Source organism: Sinohyriopsis cumingii, chromosome 16, assembly GCF_028554795.1.
Source record: "Sinohyriopsis cumingii isolate HCF-2022 chromosome 16, ASM2855479v2, whole genome shotgun sequence".
In the NCBI taxonomy this organism is placed as follows: domain Eukaryota; kingdom Metazoa; phylum Mollusca; class Bivalvia; order Unionida; family Unionidae; genus Sinohyriopsis; species Sinohyriopsis cumingii.
In genome coordinates, this window is record NC_142976.1 from 72361146 (window position 1) to 72383025 (window position 21880).

Sequence of the window (21880 nt, forward strand, 5' to 3'; positions counted from 1 at the left end):
AGATGGTTGTTATTTGTATTGCCATTCAACAGACTGTGAAATCGCATTCGTTATACAGCGATGTAGCCAGCGGTTATTATCACCTCTCTTAACGTACGACGATAATACAGTCCAAGTCGTCATTTTCGCAATGAAAGTCAGCGAATCAATTTAATTATGGGATATTTACAGCTTAGCAGGTTAGTCTTTTGTCGTTTGCCTACCCTTTTTTATTGGTTAGTAAAAACGCTTTCGTCAACAGACTGGTTGGCGTTCAAGCACGCAACCACTTTGTAGTTAACTTACTGAAGTAGATTTTGTACAGGTATATAATGATTATGAAACCTTCATCAAGATTTGTAAAACATTTAAAACAAAATCTGCATTATTAAACTAATGAACCAGTGATGTCAAATATGTAAACTTCACGCTTTATTTAAGCTTTCTGACACACAACTACTACATACATGCATGGTGGTATGTTGGGTTTAACGGTACGTCAGTACAATATGGGCGTTATGTGTCAAATATAACATGTTGATGCAACAACTGAGTTTTCGAGCTGAACCGAGTTGACATGTCAAATCATATGACTTGTTTGAACATCAACGCTCAGAAATATCAATACTTATATTGTTTATATATAAACATTGTGAAGTCACATCGATCGAGATGTTTACACATCAACATTGTGAGGTCTTATTGAATGACAGGCTTACACACTAAACATTGGGAGTTCTTATTGTATGACATGTTTACATACCAAACTTTGTAAGATCTTATCCTATGACATGTTTACACACTAAACATTGTAAGGCCTTATCCTATGACATGTTTACACATAAACACTGAAGACTGCATACAATGTATGCTAATTCTCTCATTTTTAATCATTTTTAATCCGTTAGCTTAAATCTTAGAAAAATAATAAGTAGATGATGTACACGATTAGGAATATCTTTAACTGCTATTTTCCGCCAAACGTTTAATGCATTTACTTCGGTTCCTCCTAAGGAAGACCTTACATTATAGGATAACCAATAACTACGCACTTCTTTTGCATGTTATCAATTCGTTCTAAGATTTAGGGCATGTCTGTATGACCAAAGGATATTACGATCAAATCGTAAGAATTTCAGAATTCAAGATTTAAATGTTTTATATGATACTCAACATTGCTTCGAATAAAACATTAAGAGGACATACACATACTGTCAGATATCATCCTAACCTGAATGTTGCTGTGTATTCATTCGCTTTATTGTTTTGTTATAGATTAGTGGATAGATATCATAGTAAATACGGTAGTTATGACGTATTATGCTACGTAGGTTATCGATAATGGTAATAAAGCACAGTTCCGATGAGGCAGAATCACATCTCGTGCAGATGTCATTGAAAGCGAGACACACAAAATGATCCTCATCTGTGTCCTGTTGCTGAACATCCTGTCAGTCTTGTCGACGAGGGCCAATGATCTGCCGCTCCCCAAAATCTCCAGCTATGAGAAAGGAGTCGAATTCATGCTGGAAGGTAGTTCTTCATGATTTTTTTAAAAAAAAGAATGTAGTATCATTGCTATGCGTTTGAGCACAGATTATTTAGATTGAATTAATATGTCATTGCCTTCAAACATATGATGGATGTGTCTCGTATTTTGCACTTAAGTTGGAGCGATGATTATTACAAATCTATCTTGTCTGGGATGGTTTTATTTTGCCAATTGGTTTGTTAGTTTGGCATAAATTGGCCAAGTTTCGTTCTTTCCGAATGAAAAATAGAAAATTATAACCAGAAAAGGGAAGTTTTACTGAATCGTCGACCTCTTCCCCACAATCCCTTCGAAATTCTCAGCTAGTCAAATGGAATATTTAACATAACTGCACCATCGAAGAAGAAATTGTTTTGAAGGTCAATCTTGGATAAGTTTCGCTTCTATATTGAAACATTTTCGTCAAAGGCTGTAAATAGTATATAACGTTAGAAAACTGATTTTTTGATAAGTGTTTTGATGCATCGTTATGATACAAAAATATTTTTCATGACACTTTTTTGTGTGAATTTAACCAGGATATTTCAGGAAAGAAAATGGAAAAGAGAAACCGTCATACACTTTTGACGCAAGGTAGTGATTTCGAATGATTTGCTGTTGAGCAAGAAAGAAGGAAAGGCTTTTTATCACCAAAAGATAATGGATATGTCAGTTTCATTACTAAAATATAAACATTACTTTAGATTCAGTTTGATCCAAAACTTTCTGACTGCAGATTTATGTTTTACAAATTAAGTGAGGTGTTACATAATTTAATGTTGGGCTTCTTTTATTGCAACACCTGATTTTGTCATTCGTCGAGTTTGAATTGACAAAGAACATGCTTTCGCACTGAGAGATTCATTAAGCAAAGTCATCTGTTGACTCTAGATGAAAAGTTGAATCCCACATATTGCTCTTGTGTGGATTATCATGGTAGGTCAAAGTTCATATCATTGATAAACTTTGGATCAATGTCAAATCTTATCTGATAAAATTCAGACAAATGGCAGAGATGTACGAGGTCTCAAAGCTTTAAAGTAAATATAGATTTGACACAGCCGATAAAATGTGCTTACGTATAGAATTCATGATCATTATTAGAATGTAAACGTGCAGGTTATAAAGAGGAAGAAAATAATAAAAAAGGAAGAAAAAAATAGAAAAAGAACAAGTGGAAATTTTAATAATAATTGGATTTAATTAATGAAAACCTCAGTTAAACAATTGGTATTGTAACAAAATCCAAATGACCAAGCAAAATACGTTTAAAGGTAATTGTGTGTGTTCACTGTAAAAATGTTTAAAATGATTATCTTTATCTCACAGTATATGTTTCAGTAGTTACATAGTCATGTGATCACACAAAAATAATTCGCTCACGATCAATATTAAAACTCTAAAATAAATGAAAAGTACCATGGTACGCTATGAAATATCGGGAAAATGTATTAGCATTCAACGGCTGTTTTCATTTTAATAAATTACAAACATCAATGTCATCAAGATAAGACTGGAATGTTGGAAGTGTCATGTCCTGTTTTTAGTATTTGTTTTGGGGTTATCATCTACGCTGTCTTTTTATAAATTAACGAACCTCTCGTAATTAAATTTAAATCGTATAACTTTTTTATACGTTGCTTTCTTCACTTGAGTGTATATATATATATATATATATATATATATATATATATATATATATATATATATATATATATATATAATCAAAAGAAAAATGAAACTTGCCTGAATTTGACATTTGGAACCGCTTTGATGTATCAATGCCAGCTCAAAGTCAGCTTGGCATTATAGCATTAAAAAGTGAAAACATTCGGTCGCAGACTACATCTTCAGGTGTGAAAATATTCATGGAATGTTTATATGGCAATGAAGTAGAGCTGACCGATAAATCCAGCCGGTTGCATTTCCCGTCGATTATGTTCCACCAACATTGATGAAAACAAGAAGAGAACGATCTCAGTTTTTCTTTCTCAAGGACGCACTTGTCAGTATAAAAGTTTATGGACGAAGTCGAGAGCAATCATTTCTGTTATTATTCAAGTGATATTAATATATCTTAAATAAGATACAAATTAGAGTGCGAAAGATGGACAGTCAGACGAACGGATGGAGATGAGAATAGTGTGCCTTCTGCATGGAAATGAAAGTAAAATTAGGTTGGTTACTCAGATTTACCTTTAGCTTCCCATTACAATAAACATCCTCATTCCTGGCACAAAACTACACACCCACAAGCACAATCTTGTACACCATTCATTTTCATTTTAATTACTAATATAGACTTTTGAGTCCCTGATCGAATTACACCCACCTGCCCGTCTCCAATTTAAGCCGAAAAAGACAAATCCCCGCTCGGAACTGTGCGTGGGTTGACATTTTCAGGCTTTGCTGACAATGTTAGCTTCCGCATCTACAAGAAAGATCATTGTATATTCTATGACCGTATGAGTATGACCAGTAGTTATTTTGTTTTAGAAATTAATTCGTAAATTCATGTAGGCACAGAAATTCAAACATTAGCCAGGATAACAGTAATCCGTTAATACATGTTTTCCGAATGTGATTCTAAGGTGAAAGTGGATAACAGTAAACATTGTCTTTCAGATATTCCTGGCCTCCGGTTTCTTCATGTCATCTACGGCAAGAACGAGAAAGCCACAGTGGTTGGCGTCTTCCAGCAAGCGGGTAAGGAATTCATTCTTTAGGTTAATCATGCAAAAATAGATTTTAAAGTTATCATCGTCATAATCAAGAATTGCAACAGAATAAACCAATGTAACGTCACTTATTATCATCACAATCAGTTATTATTATTATTATTATTACACCTCACAGCGAAGCAAGCAATGTTGAACATTTGCTTGAAGCTTACTTGAAGACGATGTTACCCCTATTTTCAGTGACATAAAGAGAACAGTCGTTATAAATTGAAAGGTTATTAAATGTGATATCAGATATAATTTTCGATTATTGAAAATAATGATCACACATTCACAAACCTCAAATTTCACACGCACATGGTGTTCTTGCTTTATTTCTGTATTTCATGTCCCTTAGTAGGAAATATGATCCAAACACCGAATATACACACATATTCCCATCTCACATGACTTGACACTCATGCGTGAGAATATCTAGAGAACTGTATGATGATAAGAAATTATTACGTTTCGTGAATAAGGTGCTTTATGAAGTCTGCTGTTAGCAATTTACTAATTACTCGTGTTGAGAAATATCTTTTTAAAATCAATTCACATAATAATTTTTTAACACAAATCACTAAAATCTAACAATGCTATAAACGTAAATACTAACAGCACATATCTTATGTTTAGTACATTATGATTATTATTATTATTATTATTATTATATCAAAAATATTTGTAAGGATATAAATGTTTGTTCTTTGTAAATCGACCAAACATTTTTTTTAATTCGGTGACTGTGTCAACCTTTTAATTCAGTAAATGGGATGTGGTACCACAGGAATAACAACTTCAAGCTAGACGAGGGAGAAAAGCTTCAATATCGGATTGTGGCTGAAGTTGAAGGAAAACTTATACACTTTCCCTCTGACGGTTTCCTGGAATGGTTAGGTATGTAAGCACTCACTTAACATCCATTCTTTCTAAAAAAAATAATATTCATTTTTTTATTTGCGTTATTCACATTTCTTTGACTTTGACGTGTTGAATGAAGATCGATTACACCTACCTGGATCCAATGCAGTATCGAAAACTTGTTACGTTTTTATCAATCTTGACGACTTATATTTAGAGTGTATTCAAGAGGCGTGCCGAATTGGCTCTGACTGTCATTTTACTTCAACAACAAAGAATTAAACTATGACATGAACAAGAACCTTGCCGGAAGGAGTAATACTGTCCTCAAGTAGATGTGAACTGATTCTATAAAGTAACAGCCGATGACAGGCAATGCTTTTGAGGGCAAAGTTTTTTTTAAAAAGATAGTTCAGATGAAAAATATTCATTGTTGATGTAATTTCTGATATGTTCAACATCATTTAATAAGATTGTGCTAATAGTATAAATAGGATGGCAAGTAAGAGTTTGAGCCAATTTCAAATTTACTTCTTTATAAATATTTTGATATAAAATCAACTCCGAAAATTGAAGCAAGTGAATGTGTTATGAGACCTGTAATGAATATCAGTACACTTTTCTGAAGTATGTGGCGAATGCTGATACCCAGTGCCGAGATCTGTAGCGAATATTTTTACTCATTTCTGACATCTCTAGTGAATGCATTTCCGAATTCTGCTAGGATATGCTATTACCCATTTCCGAGACATATTAGTGAATGCTATGACCCACTTCCACACTTTGCAACGATGCAATTATCCATTTATGACACCAGTACTTACGCTATTACTCATATCAAATTCGGGTTACATTATAATCTGTTACGGAAAATGGTAATCCTTTTCTCTGAATACCTAATTAGAAGCTAAGGATGAAATGATCTAATAGATGCATATTATAAATGTTATTAAAATATGAAGTCCTTTCAATTCTTTTAGAACCAAAACTCTTTTATCCCAAAAATGCTGTTCGGAGAGGCACGGTCGTCTTCCGTGACGACTTTGACCACGGTGACCAACCTGATAGGAACCACTGGGACTATGAAGTCTCCATGTATGGGGGATATGTAAGTAATTTCTCATGTTTTTCATTTGTGTTACTAGACCAACATGACATGTCAATTTGACGTTGAATTAGAATAGTTATTAAGGCCTAGACCATCTGATAAATACATAATAACAATGTACAATCAATTTGCTTGGTTCATGTCAACGAGAGACTTTGCAAGATGATGAAATTAAGATGCATGCAAACTGCAATGTATATTTATCGCTTAAACGAATAGTCCACCGAAAGCTCACACCAATGGGTCGATTCTGGAAGACATATTTACACAGAAGCCTCAATCTTAACTTTTAAAATTTTGTTTGCAATGGCGGGCATTTTAGTTTTATCTCAGTATCCGTTACATTTTCTGTCAATGCAGAAACGAATATCGTATTTTAGCGTTCATGATACAGCGGTAAAACGTGGCAGGTGTCTCTCTTATAAGGTGTAAATTTGCAGCAAGGTCATGGATTGTCTCTGCAATGACAGCACAGAGGCAAAGTTAACAGAAAACACACAATGAATGGTTTTTCTTGTATGTTGATTATATATTTGATTTTAATCTAGGTACAGTTTTTAAGATACAGAATATATGCAGTGAATAAAGTGTTGTTCACTGCGGCACTAGGTTCTGTCTTGTGAGTGGGGTGCTGGGTCAAAAAAGGCAGTTAGATAAAAAAAGACGAGACATAACAAAGATGTATCACCATATGTGTGAATCAATAGTCTTTTGGAGTATGTATGCATATAATTCAATTTTATCCTGTAACCGATTTAAAAAGGCCTTGGGGAAACGGTAAAACTAGGTTATTATTAACTCAAGTTGTCGTTGGCATTTAATCGAATGCTTTTGAGATCTTTGTAATTGCTAAAACGTTTCTCTGTTAAAGATGCGGCTGTAAAAGTCAGTAAGTCACTTGCGAATCGGATATACTCTAACTATACATTTTCTCATTTTAGTGCAAGCCTAGCCATCCCCAACCTATCATAGCCACCAAAATGGGTTCTAACGTCTAATATATATATATATATATATATATATATATATATATATATATATATATATATATATATATATATATATATATATATATATATATGCCCTTTGTCTGTGGATTACGTTTTCTTTTGTTGTTTGTTTTTTGTTGCTACGGTTCTTCAATAATTCAAGATATGTGACGGATAATAGTGTGTCTTTCTGACCACATGGACCCTGGGGTAGGGGCTCAAACCGTAAAAAATAGCAACACACCAAAGCATGTAATCCTAATCTTAGGTTAACATCAGAGATATTACACGTTATTATAGTACGGAATGAATTGTAAATTATATTTTAGTGTGTTATAGTACTATAGCATGAATGGAATTGTAAATTATCTTTAAATGTGCTACTGTGCTATAGATTGAATGAAGAGTGATATTATTTTTTTTTTACATTAACAAACAACAAACTTTGTACGTAAATGCATTGTCATATCAGAATGGCACATCAACTGCATAATGGATATTGGAATCTTGCCCGTAAGTAACTGTATAGGGATAGTAAAATGAGAGGGGTTGGGGTTGGTGGTGGAGAAGGAAATGTGAGAGATTTGCGATACTAAGCTATTGAAGTAATACTATTTCTCCGTGCTTACAATCTGAATCAGATACCATGTCCACAGAGCACGCATTTTGCGATGGCCATCAACTTTTCTCCTGTTTTCATTTTTTCAAAAATAAAATAGAATAACCAGTCGATGACACTGCTGCCAAGCATAGACCATACCATAAACCACACCTTATCATATAACAACGAAGTATTCAAGTTATATTTCAAAGTTCATTAGTACTTCTGTTAACTTTGAAATAATTGCTCGAGAAACACAGAAGTGACTTTGAAAGTTATATTCAACGATGAGTTGTATCAAACTGCAATCATACAATAACACAGATATACACGAAACGAAAACCATCAGTATATAATACTTTGGCTACGTATAACTACGATAATAAGTTATGATTTTATTAAATTTACTCTGAAAAGGAGAGTATTTTTGTGGACTATTTAAACTGGCAAAGATCAAATATATTGAATGGGGGAGGGGTAATCAAGCTGATGTTTTGGCAATACAGGATTTTAAATTATTTCCAACATTGATTTACCGATCGAGACGATCTTGGGCATTTTGAGGGTGTGTGGTTGATGTAAACAATTGTCACCATATGCTTTAAGGATTATGCACGTGTTACTTTCATCATTTACTTCAGATACATTTGCATAGAAATGTAACATCTGTACACCTTACATTGTAGATTGTCACACGTCCCATTTCATTTATTTGGAAGGGTTTATCTTCCATCTTCCTAAATTTGCATGTAATTCATTTTAACATTTATTAATTGTACCTTTAGTTCCTATTTTGTCATATATATATATGATTATTTTCAGAACGGGGAGTTTCAGGTGTACACACCAGCCAAGCCAAACGCCTTTATCAGAAATGGTCATCTTTTCCTCAAGCCTGTAAGTAACAGAATCCAAACATATAATGTTTATAAAATACAGGTACCGCCGTGTCCGTCTCTCCCTCCCTCTCTCTCTCTCTCTCTCTCTCTCTCTCTCACACACACACACACACACACACACGCACAGAGACACACACACACATCAATCGGCTAATAAGAAAGGAAAATTACACTGAATAAAGTAAAGGGTCTATTTTTGCTAGAGGATGGGAGGCACCGGAATTTTTTGGCAGCTTTTTAACGTTTTGGGGCTATAGTGTACTGTGTTATGCTCACAAAATGCGTGGTATAGAATTGTTTTTGGGTTTTTTTGGTTGGTATGGGGTGCGATATGAATTTAAATGCAGTGTCAATTCCACGTAAGTACTGACAGTATCAACACAGCATAATCCCAAAAGTAGTTTCCAACAAAGATTTAGGTCTAAAGGAAAGCACTATACTGAGGGAGAATCAATCACAGATGAACCTAAGTAATGGTCTAAACATTTTATTTACCTGTGGCAATCAATTGTTTTCTAGAAAACTCCACTTTTCCTTTTTCAAAACAACCCCACGTACTCTTAACATCCAATCTGGATAAAGTCTACGCGTTTTGCAACCACGGCCTCAACGGATCTTCAATTTCAATTCCCTTGCAGAGATGCTGACATTGACAAAAACGACGTAATAAGTTTAGATGGAGATTATCTGAAAAATCTAACAATCTGTTCGGTTCTAATTGATTTTTAGCAGCATACATCGCAATTATTCATGTACCAATACTAACTGTTTACGCAGAGAAAATCGGATAATATGGCGACAAAACGAAATATTCTCTTGCATTTTGGAGCCACCCAAATATATATACTTCAAATGCATAGAAAATGGTTCTAGGGACTAAATTGCACGCAGAGCATTTTGTATGCTAGGATTTGTACGTACACGTATTTCCATTGTCGGCAGACATTGACGATAAACGATGCGAGATTTGATGAACATAAATTGACGACAGGAGTGATGGATTTGCATCGTGAGTACTTGAGTGTTCTCTCTCTCTCTCTCTCTCTCTCTCTCTCTGTACACATTGATGAAATATTTTGCTCCTTGTCAGACTTTTATTTGGTCTGTAATATATATTTCACGAACCCATCCAAATACGTACTTCTTCCAGTGACCAAACTATCCGTCTGTACTACGGATGCAGGACATTTATGACAGATGTCATGTACACAAATTGACCCGATTTACAAAGTAAAATGAAGACGAAAAGTGTATTAGTTTAAGTACCGTGTATTTGTCGATACGTAATTGAAGTTAGTATGCATTTTGGGTGTGCTTATTTGTTTGTGTGTGTGTACATAGCAGTATTATTGATAGTTGAATTTTTTTTAAAAACCAATTTACATTATTATTTATGTACGGACAATAACCGCCAATGTTTATAAGCGAGTCCATACATTCGATATGCTCTCATTTATAAATGGTACTTACACTTTAGAAATGTACGGAATGTGTAGCATCGCAGATAATAACGGATGCAGGCGGGACGGACACAACGGTTTGCTCCCTCCAGTGATGTCTGCCAAGATCAAGTCCAAGCACACCATCCGGTACGGCAAGGTCGAGGTTAGAGCCAGGATTCCTAAAGGAGATTGGATCTGGCCAGGTTCGTTCGATGCCACACATTCTCAGTGATTTATTTAGCATATAATGCAATATCCGGAGGTTGAAACTTTCATTATGCCAGATAACTCATGGATTGGTTGATCGCACATAAATTGTTTCTGTGCTTTCACCAAATGTTTTGTTGTTTTACATGTTAAGATTAGTAGGTAGATTGCCTGAGTTGGAGGTCAATACAATTTTGAGCATGCCTTTAAATAGTACTTTTCGTTTCAAGTCACTCAAACCGGACTTTATAAATAACGGACTTTTTGATTGGTAATGAATAGGATCTTGTGGAACTCCTCACCTCCCAGAAGGTTTTAGAATATGCTAGTTAAGTAATTTCTTTTTCCTCTTGATCAGATTTTATACATTTAGGTAATCAGATATCGATCATTCCTCTTGAATTAAGGGTCCAGGTTCATCGTACTATATGCATTTAATTACCCTGTCTGATCGGTATACCGAAGTAAAATACCAGAGCAAAACACATTGTAAGCTCAACACATTTAGTGTGTGAATAGGTTGAAATTCATACCTTGAAGGTCTTGTTTGTATATGGCATGCAAGCTTCCCCTGTCCTTTATGGCATGAAATCGTCTGTGTTTCTATTCGTGTTCCATAGACGGAGTTTCCTTTGTTTTGGAATTGATTTTGAGGCTCTTACTATTTCATATGAGCCATCTGAGCTGCTGTCACGCGAAACTGGGATTAAACAACCTTCTGTTTTAGACGTGAGATGCTAAATGTCAACAGCAGTTAGGACGACGGCTTGTGTAGCGGAGTGAAAGGAAATTATTGGAGAAATATTAGATTAGAACTATAGTTGTCTGGAAGTGAAAACATTTTGAGGTTAACCACGTATGTAATATTTTGCGTTCTATGTGTACATATCTCCTTGAAAACACCTACTTTAAAAAAAGCTGACAAGTTCTTGTTTTTATGAATCACGCCGTGTCTTACAAATGGACAGAAACAGCCAAATAACACAACACTTTTATAAGACAGTAAATAAACCAGTGCAATGCACTGATTGTTATTTTCGATTTTCATTTCAGCTATATGGATGCTACCGAAGGATTCCAAGTATGGTCAATGGCCTAGATCCGGTGAGATTGACATGATGGAATCGAGAGGTACACAAAACTACCTATTATAGCAACAGAATGGCCTGGGTTTCATTTAATTTCCGGAGCACTTAAGTTCTGAATTGTATCCTCCACGTTCCGTAATTATTCTTAATACAGCTAATTTGTGCGAATCTGCTAGCGCACACACACTCACACGCACACATAATTTGTCATAGCTTTGTCAATCTATTTGGGCATTTTATCATTTCGAAATATGTTTTCAATCCATTGATTTCTTTTAGGGATTACTTTAAAACCCTTTTGACCATGCATACATGTATATACACTGTAGTTATATTATTTTCTCTGATAGGGAATGCTGTTGCCAATGATCCGAGTGGTCATAACCATGGTGTCACTGAGGTCATCTCCACACTCCACTGGGGACCATCAGCGAGTCACAACGGCTTCATGAAAACGCACGGAGGCAGGTGGGTCCTCACTGTTTCAATACATGTTCCATAGTTTTTAAAATTTGTCGAGGTGTACAAACAACGGCGCACCTTCGCTAGTGAATCTCCTTTCTCATATTTCGTTACGATGTCCTGACCTGCCGATAGGAACTAAATCTTATATATATATATATATATATATATATATATATATATATATATATATATATATATATATATATATATATATATATATATATATATATATATTGTTATTCATATTCATTGATATTATGTGCTTGACCTTCGTCCTTGACTGAGAGTAGAGTTTTCCCTACCTGTTAGTCTTTTTAAGATGTTAATTTGAATTTGTGTTCAGAACACAGTTATGATTACGACTTTAGAAGGTTCTGGAAGCGAGCTTGTTGACAATGTTTTAGATTTTTTTTCCATTAGGAATCACCCACATCCAGTATATGTTGTGACGTCATGTGTCAGGTGACAGTGTGCATAGAAATAGAGGTTGTACCCAAAGTCTCAATTATTACTTTATGTTCAGTCTGTGGAAGCATTTACTATTTGTTCAGATATAATCTAAGAGGAAGTATTTATTTAAGCTATACAATGGAATTAGAAAGTGCTCATTGCCATTTTGGACTTATACGCTACTGAGGAATTATTGAGGACTCATTCATAGACATTATGGATTATATCTTTGTGGTCAATCAAGAGAACTGATAGCACCTTGAAGACTATCTATTTATCTATCTATCTATCTATCCGTTTAGTAAAATTTCACAAATCATTTATTTCCCTAGAATGCAATCTGAAAAATTAAATTGAACTGAAAGTAACGTGAATTAAATTCAAAGTAATCCTAAAGGTTCTATCAGAAGTCCAAAATATAGAATGTTCCGAATGAAACCAGTGGTTTTCCGAAAGAATTCCAATTTTGAATGTGATGATATACCAATAGAGATGATGTATCATACTTATATAATATAACATTTCTTTGAATGAATTGACAATAATCTAAAGTAATGATTTAGTTCAAAACGTAAATGAACACTTTGCAATTCCAATGCATACTTTAAACACATAATTCCTCTCAAGTCATATCTGAAGGAAACCAAAAGTGATTCCACATTGATTTATATTAAAATAAGAATGAATAATTGTTTACCTTGTCTCGTTGATCAATTTCTTAGCACGTTTACTCTATAGACTTTGTCCAAATAGTTATGTTATGCTGTAAATACATAGCAAATTTTTGGTTCACTGATATCATTTATGTTCATTACAAAGTCACGAAAGTGGCCAGCATCAAACACAACGTTTGTCTTTGTTTTAATTATGTACCAATATACTTTGACCTTGTAATATTTGCACAACTGACCTAGGGAATTCTGTCTTTTCACTTAGACTATCACCCGACTTATGCCGAAACGAAATTCCCTCGATTTCCACTGGAGATTTCCATCAAATTCATAAACAAGGGCAGGTCTGTTTACTTAAAGTTTAGCAAACAACCTGTGCAAAATTAGGTGGACCACAGAATTTCCAAGGAAAAAAACCTAATATCCTGAACTCTAATCCAAGTAAAAATGTCATTAAAACTGACATTAGTCAGGTAGGCCCAATCTCCAACCCTCAATTAAGGACAAAAGTCAATGGCATTTTATATATATATATATATATATATATATATATATATATATATATATATATATATATATATATATATATATATATATATATATATATATATATATATAATGGGTTTAAATTGCTGATTTATAGGAATTTGATGTACTAATACTGTTCGTATATCTAATTGTGATTTTCCAATGTTTTATATTAAGCATATAACTATGGTTTCAAAAGTAGACCATTGTTTCTCTAGATTGGTGATGAATTTCCATTCGTTAACAAAACAGAAAAGTAACATGAAACTCTCGTTTTCTAAATGTATTAAGCACGTTGCACAAAGTCATCAAATGATTTCTTTTTTATCTCCCATGGGACAAAAATGCGTGAAAATCTGTGAAGTGAGAGAGTAAAAAATATGAAGCTGGATGAAAACCTTGAACTTGAACTTTAAACATTTTAGTAGTAGAACCTAAATGGTGATACTGTGATGTGTACACTTTCCATGGGAATTTCCCACACTCTTTCGTTATAATATAGATACACTGTTCCTCTAATTTGTTGAGACTAGAAGACAGTGCTTTACATTTCTTGACATCCCGATACACACACAATTTGTTTCTATTTCTCTCCCGCCCTCTTTCTCTTACCCTGTCATGGCTGGTCAGTCAGAGTGTTCGTGTTACCTTTGTTGAGCCACATCATCCTCTGGCTCTCGTTGGAATAATGACTGGAAACATTTACAGATTAATAGGTCAACACGGAGATGGAGGATGCAAACAATATAATGGTCAGTTACCCCCACCCCCTTGATCTGTTCATTAGACAGCGAACATATCAGTTTGACCCAATAATCTAAAATCTCGATATCTGACTCCTCGCCAGCCTCGGGCCAAAGTCCGGAACAAATGTGCATGGCAGATTTTCGCATATGGCATGCAGCGATATCTAGGGTATGATGGTAGACAAAATGACCATCAGAGAAAGTAAAAGAGTAATAGAGAGATGGAGGATAACAAGAATTTTAAGGTATTATGGTCAATAGAACTGGTAAGTACAGTATGATAATGACTTATGTCCACTTCAAATAACGCTAAATGTTTGAATTACCTCTTTTTGGTTTGTCTTTTCGCTTAGCCTATTCCCCAATGGTCGCGCTTTCACTATAGCCATACGATCTTTCTAGGGCCCGATTTTATTCATTTAAACCCTATTAGAATTTTAAGAATGTGTAATTGAATGTTGAATAATTAAAGTGTGTCATTGCATGGGCTATAATTAAAGTGTGTTTGTATGTGGTATAATTTAAGTGTGTAATTGTTTGTGGCATACTCTGAGTACCTGTAAAGTATGAATGCTCGATCTTTGATACCTTACTCGTATACATTTTTCAAGTCAATAGAAAGTGTATACACCTTGTGGTATATATATATATATATATATATATATATATATATATATATATATATATATATATATATATATATATATATATGCATATTCACTAACTTCTTTCAAAGATTTGGACTTGCCACTAAAATATTCATTACTAATACAAAAACAACCGGAATTATATGTACGTTTGAGATACATTACTGGAATCGGATCAACCTATGTATCGGTGTCATTATTTTAGTAAACAGATAAAAAGAACGTAATTGTAAAAAAAAATGTATAAGTAAATATAAATTTATAAAATCTTACACGGAACATATAGGGAGTCCTATACAGTCATACGAATCTCACATTTTAGCACGAAGTACCTACCTATGTTTTGACCGAATTGCATAGCATCTCTGGCTTATGGTTGGCCATTATAATATCTGTCTGTCAGGTCTTTTGTCTGGCATCAGCACTGTGGTTAAGGTTTGGGTTGAACTCGATTTCTCAGACATTAGAATGTGAAGAGTCACGTTGCTTTATATGCAGATGTTTCATGGGAAATCTTGAGAAAAACTCTGGCAATGTGACGTATTTTTAATGTTCTACTGATGCTAAGTTTTTCGTTGATTTGAGCGCCATCCATTTAAACAAGTGCATGATTTAAAACTCCAACATATCATTCTTTCCATAGCGTTTGCCTTGTTTGTGGGTAATGATGTAGAGTATTGTATTATTAAATTTTAATATTTCAGGCAAAACAACAATGGATGGAACTCTGATTTCCACGTCTATACACTTGATTGGACGCATAACCACATCATGTAAGTTAGTAGAGTTTTTATTCCGTTTTCAACCTTATACTATTTTCCATCCATCGTGAACCTCCACCAATAAACAGTCTTATAATATTTATATTTGTTATAAAAAAGATACATCATTTCTGTTATAAATTGTTATTTTAAATGAAAGTTAAGGCAAATATGGGAAATCAAAGCAGAAATGATAGTGCACTGGAAATAGCATGTTTTGCCTCTAACATATTTAGCATAGATGATTAAATATTAATGCAACGAAATCCCAACAGCTTGAAAGTTATGTTTGAAAATTCGGCTTTAACTTTAGTATATTTCAATAATTTACTTTTCATATTTCTGTTGCATAGCACACCATAGTTGGCTATATTTTATTGGGAAGGGGGAAAGATCATTGTCAGTCAACCAGGCAATTAACATTTATTTCTAAATTATTAGGTTTTTTCGGGTAGAAAATGACGTTTTAAGTACATTTATGTACTCCCTTGTCTCTGGCTATGTAGCAGAAAGAGGCAAAACCAACACGTTTAGTAAAACTAACAAATAATGTATTTTCCTAGAATGTGAGGTGAAAATTAAGTAAAGACACTTACAGTATTGTGAATTGTTATATCACAAATCCAAAAGTATAAAATGTTCCGAATGAATGTCAATAGTGTTTAATGCGCTGATGTAGCAATAGTCTATAATGTGTTGATATACCGCAAGGATGCAATCCAGTATGTCTTGGAATGAGTTCTCCATAATCCCCAAAGTAGTGTTTTAGTCCGAAACGTCATTGAGCACAATGTAATTCCAAGGAATAATGTAAATAAATCATTCCTTTCAAATTATATCTGAACACATCTGCAAACTCTGAGCATAGATTCCCTAAGACTGATATTAAACTGGAATGAATAATTGTTTACCAAATCCTTTATATGCATATTTTAATTCAAATATGTCACAGTAGAGTTTTTTGAAAAACTCAACATCTTAATGGAAAATTACACCAAACTGTAAACAATTTATCTTTCAGAACCTCATAAGCTCGTAAACAAGGTTTTGTCTTGAATTCAAATTTTAGTAAATATCTTAAAACATGACGATAGTCAGGTTGGCAAAAACTATATCCTTAATTACGGACAAAGGTCACGCACATAATATAACTTAAATATACATAACACATTATACTTTTTAATAGTTTTCTTATGTTATACACCATTGTTGTAGCGTCTCCGTTGACAATCAAGAAGTAATGCATGTAAATGCCCCTGCAGGTGGATTCTTTCATTTTGGTGGTTTTACAGGGGACAATATCTGGAAAACTGGAGAACCTATGGCTCCTTTTGATCAACCGGTCAGTACAAAGTGACACAACACTATGAACACATCCGTCTGTCTGCTTCCTGTTTTTGTCTGTAAATGTGTATATATAATGCCTTCATGTACTTATGCACGTATGCATGCCTTTTTTTCTTTATACATATAAACAAGTTTATTTGTAAAAAAACGACCGCTCCGTTGGCCTAAGTGGTTCGAGCGTCCGCCTTGGATGAGGCAGGTCTCGGGTTCGAACCCTGGCCGAGTTATATCAAAGACTTATACAAATAGTACTCTCATGTGCCTTGTCTGGTGCTCAACATTAAGAAGTTAATGTTAGGACTCGTGGGGCCGAGTCTCAGGAGAATGCGACTAGGTGGGAAATGATCCTACATGTCTGCGGCATGGTGCCCCAGTGCTAGACATTTGTATAAAAAAAAAAAAAAACACTGCAGACATCGTAGCGATATGACTGGAAAATTGTTAACGCTACGTTAAAAATCCAAATCACACATACACAGAGGCACACATACACGTTTTTGAAAAAAAGTATATCTTTAAACATGTTTAAAAAGCGAGAAATTTAAATTTATTTTTTGACACCCTGAAATTGTAAAGTTCTTACCGAAAATTTACATTCCGAAGAAAATATTTTCAATCATTAAATTTAAACGGATTACATATATGTTTACTGACTTCCACTTATGTCTTTTTATTCAGTTTCGTAGTGCCACGTGAATGACATGAGTTACAATCAAACAGTTCCAGTAGATCAGTTACGTCTTCATTGTGACCTGTAGATCTCACCCAAATGCTATCCAGCAAATCAATGATCCACCTCTGCTCTTCTGTTCAAAATAGACTTGTGCAATCCAGTCCATTTAAAGAAAGGAGACATAATGACACGGCGCTTAACTTGCCAGACATGCCGTATAGGCTACGATGGTATTTTCTGCGGAAAGGCAATTTACTCATGTTGCCTCGGCAATAAATAACCTCCTTGGGAGAGAACCTGTTGTCTGCCCGCGTTTGCACTTTTAATTCTGCAAACTATTCCCTATTGGTATCTTTTACTTGGAGAGAGGCAACTCATATTGTACAGTTTTAATTACAGCCAGGTAGCTAATACCGTATTAAGTTCAGTTTTAATTAAAGCCAGGTAGTTAATACCGTATTAAGTTCAGTTTTAATTAAAGCCAGGTAGTTAATACCGTATTCGGTTCAGTTTTAATTAGAGTCAGGCAACTCATACAGTATTTATTTAATTTAACTTTATTGCCACTAATCATCCTACACTTCTTAGTCATGAAACTTGAAACACACATTCCTCTCATCGTTTGGCTTGTCGAAAATGAAAATGAAATATCTAAAATTTCATAAATATAATATCCAAAGAAATTTCAGACACAGTAAGTGAAAGTAACATATAGATGTGCCTACATTCTCTCAACTGGTTCATGTTGCAAATGCAAACAATATCACCTTACACCTGTCATTCTCTCATGAGTTCATACTATTTGTAGAGCTTAATTCTATTTTTTTTAAAAATGGTGCCGGTTTGATGTCTATGATTGCCAGCTTGAATATTTTGTCACTGCAGCTCTTCAGGAACGGAAAGTCAAATCGACATGGAGTTTTCACCAAATGACTTTTTATAATGGTGGCGCTCTACAGTTTCGTATTTTGCATAGGGAGGGTTAAGATTTTAAAGAACAAGAATTTCCCCGGCTTTCTTCACTTGTTATACTGGCTATTTAAAAAGGACCTTGTATATCTTAGGTATAATTCAAAGAATCTTTAATTCCCTTTATTTTCATGTATGATTGATGGGTGTAATATGGGTATAGATTATACAGCTTGGCCTTACTCGAGATGTGCACCTTTCAAAAAAGTGCTAGCTTTACTTGGTCATTTTCACTTCCTGAACTTCAGAGGTAAATTGTATGAAAAAAAGAGCTGATAACTTTTTTTACATTTTATATATTTGGTAATTCATTCATTGCACTTTCAGAAGCTTGTATTGTCTAGTCAGGCAAAATTAATTTCCCCTATTTTAATAGATGCTATGGATAGTGAACTTTATTCTAATTCAGGCTGTTTTTTAAGCAAAAGTACAATATCCAAAGAAATATCATCCACATTACATTAATGTAGCATAGAAGTATGCCAACATTCTCTCCATTGTGCATCTTTTAAACGCGAACAACTTCACCTCGCATACGTCACTCTCTCAAAAGTACATAATAACTGGTGAACGCCCCCAATGCCTGGTGCAAAATTAAAATTATTCAGGTCTTGCTTCATATGTGGCTGTTACAACAGCTAATTTTAAAACCTTGTAGTTGTTCAAAAATAACACAATAGTTTTAACACTCAGAACAAAAATGACTTTATCGTGACTTCCTGAAAATTATTTTGCCTCAGCAGAGAGCTAGTCCCTTCGATTGTTTAATAGTGAGTGAAAAAAGACATAAAATGATACATTTACAGCCGAATGTCTTGCTCACGATACAAGATTTATATATAATGGGAATATGTAAAACAAGGCAGGTAAAAGCTGTACCCCTTGCAGTGTACAAACAGTGGCACTAGAACGTTTATAGCCACACTTAGAATCGTCAGGTATTTTTCACCCGCTCCATAATGTTATAACGAAGAAAGATGAGTAAGCGCTAATAAGAATCGTCATTAATGATCTTCTCAACAATGGGACGTATTCACTATTACTTTCTTCGAGATTCTAATTTAGCGACAAAAAATAATTCTTGCAGATTTCTTGGGCTACATTCAAGCTTCGATTGATTTAATCAAAAGAACCTCAACAAGCAATATTTCATGTTTATATTTATCCGATTTTATTATCTTTTTATTAAGTGTCCCATGCTACCTTGACGCTTTGCATTTATCACCTGTATTTTGTCAACCAGTACGAGATTTTTTAAAACTTGAATATGTTATCTTTTGTGAAAAGAGTCCCTTACTTCTAGGTAAAAGCTTGGCGGACTGATGTCTGAATCCGACGTAAAAACTTTAGAGTGCAGCATAAATTAAGTTTACAAAGGATAGACAGGTTCACTTCACACATTATGATTGCATCTCCGTAATGGTATTTCAATCCGTTCCTTATGACGAATCAGAGTTCTCTTTCCATTTGTTAAAAAAAGATGTATAGGAACGTTTTTATAATAGTTCTCCCTTCTTACAAAAGCTGCTTTTTAAGGATTTCAGTTACGTATGGTTTAAGATCAAGAGAGCAAAAGAATCTCTTGAATACCATCAACAATGTCGAAAATTATGAAAGTATCGATTACGTTTTTGTTCTAAGCAAACTGTGAATCAGACATTGATGAAACAATATTTTTTCTTCTTTCATTTTGTTAAATATATTTGTTATATATCAAGCCCTTAATTATTTGTGTATCTCAATTGCTATTGCGTTTAAATCGGTCGATTAGTACAGATGTCATATCAATATCTATAAACCGTATCATTGTTCGGTTACAGTTCTAATGCATACACTTTAGTTGAAGGATGATACAAAATATGACTGTACAGACAGTAACAATAATTTGTCTTCTGGCAGGGATTTGGTTGATAATAATGCGTACAGTCTGTTGTTTCTTTTAGTTCTACTTGATTCTGAACGTAGCGATCGGAGGAACCAGCAATTTCTTCCCAGACAATTGGCATTACGACGCCAAGAAACCATGGGCAAACAATTCACCCCATGCGAACGCTGACTTCTGGGCTCACAGATACGAATGGGAACGGACGTGGGTTGGCGACAATGTGGCCATGGAAGTCGACTGGGTGCAGATGACTCAGTACTAGGTCTATATTGTCAAGACTTAACTACTATGCATACATAAATAAAATTAATTTTATCACGGCGTTTATCTTGGTGTCTGTAAGGTGGGTAGTGGCATCATTACATCAAAATATTGAAGATAAATTGATAAATAAAGAAATTGATCTGTTTTGGATTATTTGTGTCTCACTGGCATGTGGCAACTCTCGAAAGCACATCATTTAAAAAAGTAGGACATTACTATTGGATGAGCGTGTAGCACCTACGGCCACTGTTTGATGACTGTAGGGATTTGTACAAGCATAGACCGGCGTGGAGATAAAATGAATTTCTGTACTGCCTACGCGTTGAAATACAGATATCAGCTGTACATTATTCCGATCTTAACTCCATGTCAAAACATAGCTGAACGTTATCACTATAACTTTACCATTCTTCGCACGAACTGGGATGTAACATTTTATTTTTAAAATTGTGCAGCGACTACCTCACGTCTTTTTTGTCACGATATCCCGTTTCACGGTGGCGTATTTTTTCTGTGTGTAGTTCTTCTTCTTCCTATTGCTTTTAAAATGAATTATTTCGAATCATAAGCTAATGTGTTTCACACACTAAGGGGTGACGTCATAAGTTTAAATCATAATCGTGTAGCATTATGGATATATCTTACCAGACGCATTGGCTATATTAAGTACATATCTAGTATCCATTGAATCACAAAGCGCAACCAGATCGATGGTGATAAAGACATTTAAACGAACCACTTCTTTTAGAAATAATTAGCAAATGTAGCTAAAAATATGCTATTACCGTTATGTTTATATCTATAAGACAAAATTTATCATGATCTATCGAAATAAATTGTCCAGCATAACCTGGTTACTTGCCGATCACGCCAACATTGGCGGCACGTTAGAGTCGTTGTATTCCTTTTCCTCCTCCTTCTCTCTCTCTCTCTCTTTCTCTCTCTCTCTGGTCATCAACCGTAATTTGGATGTCTTCTCTTTGCCATTTCTGTGCAAGGCTATGTTTGGAACTATTTCCCTTTTGAAATTAATAAGTATGCAATTTAAA

The 21880-nt window shown here is 34.4% G+C and overlaps 1 protein-coding gene across 1 annotated transcript; it reads left to right on the forward strand.

Moving 5' to 3' along the window:
• Positions 1–1353: 1353 nt before the first annotated feature.
• On the forward strand, positions 1354–20885 carry LOC149780766 (beta-1,3-glucan-binding protein-like). The gene is made up of 12 exons (XM_089937835.1): positions 1354–1512; positions 4136–4216; positions 4996–5127; positions 6072–6199; positions 8612–8686; positions 9631–9697; positions 10166–10333; positions 11391–11468; positions 11776–11893; positions 15637–15705; positions 16909–17035; positions 20626–20885. The coding sequence occupies exons 1-12, from the start codon at positions 1395–1397 to the stop codon at positions 20827–20829; spliced, it is 1365 nt and encodes a 454-aa protein (XP_089793961.1). The 5' UTR covers positions 1354–1394; the 3' UTR covers positions 20830–20885.
• The last annotated feature ends 995 nt before the right edge of the window (positions 20886–21880 follow it).

Coding starts and splice junctions, on each gene's coding strand:
- LOC149780766 (XM_089937835.1), top strand. CDS start 1,395: ATGATCCTCATCTGTGTCCTGTTGCTGAACATCCTGTCAGTCTTGTCG. Junction 9,698..10,165: donor AGGAGTGATGGATTTGCATC/GTGAGTACTTGA, acceptor CTTACACTTTAG/AAATGTACGGAATGTGTAGC. Junction 17,036..20,625: donor TGGCTCCTTTTGATCAACCG/GTCAGTACAAAG, acceptor TGTTTCTTTTAG/TTCTACTTGATTCTGAACGT.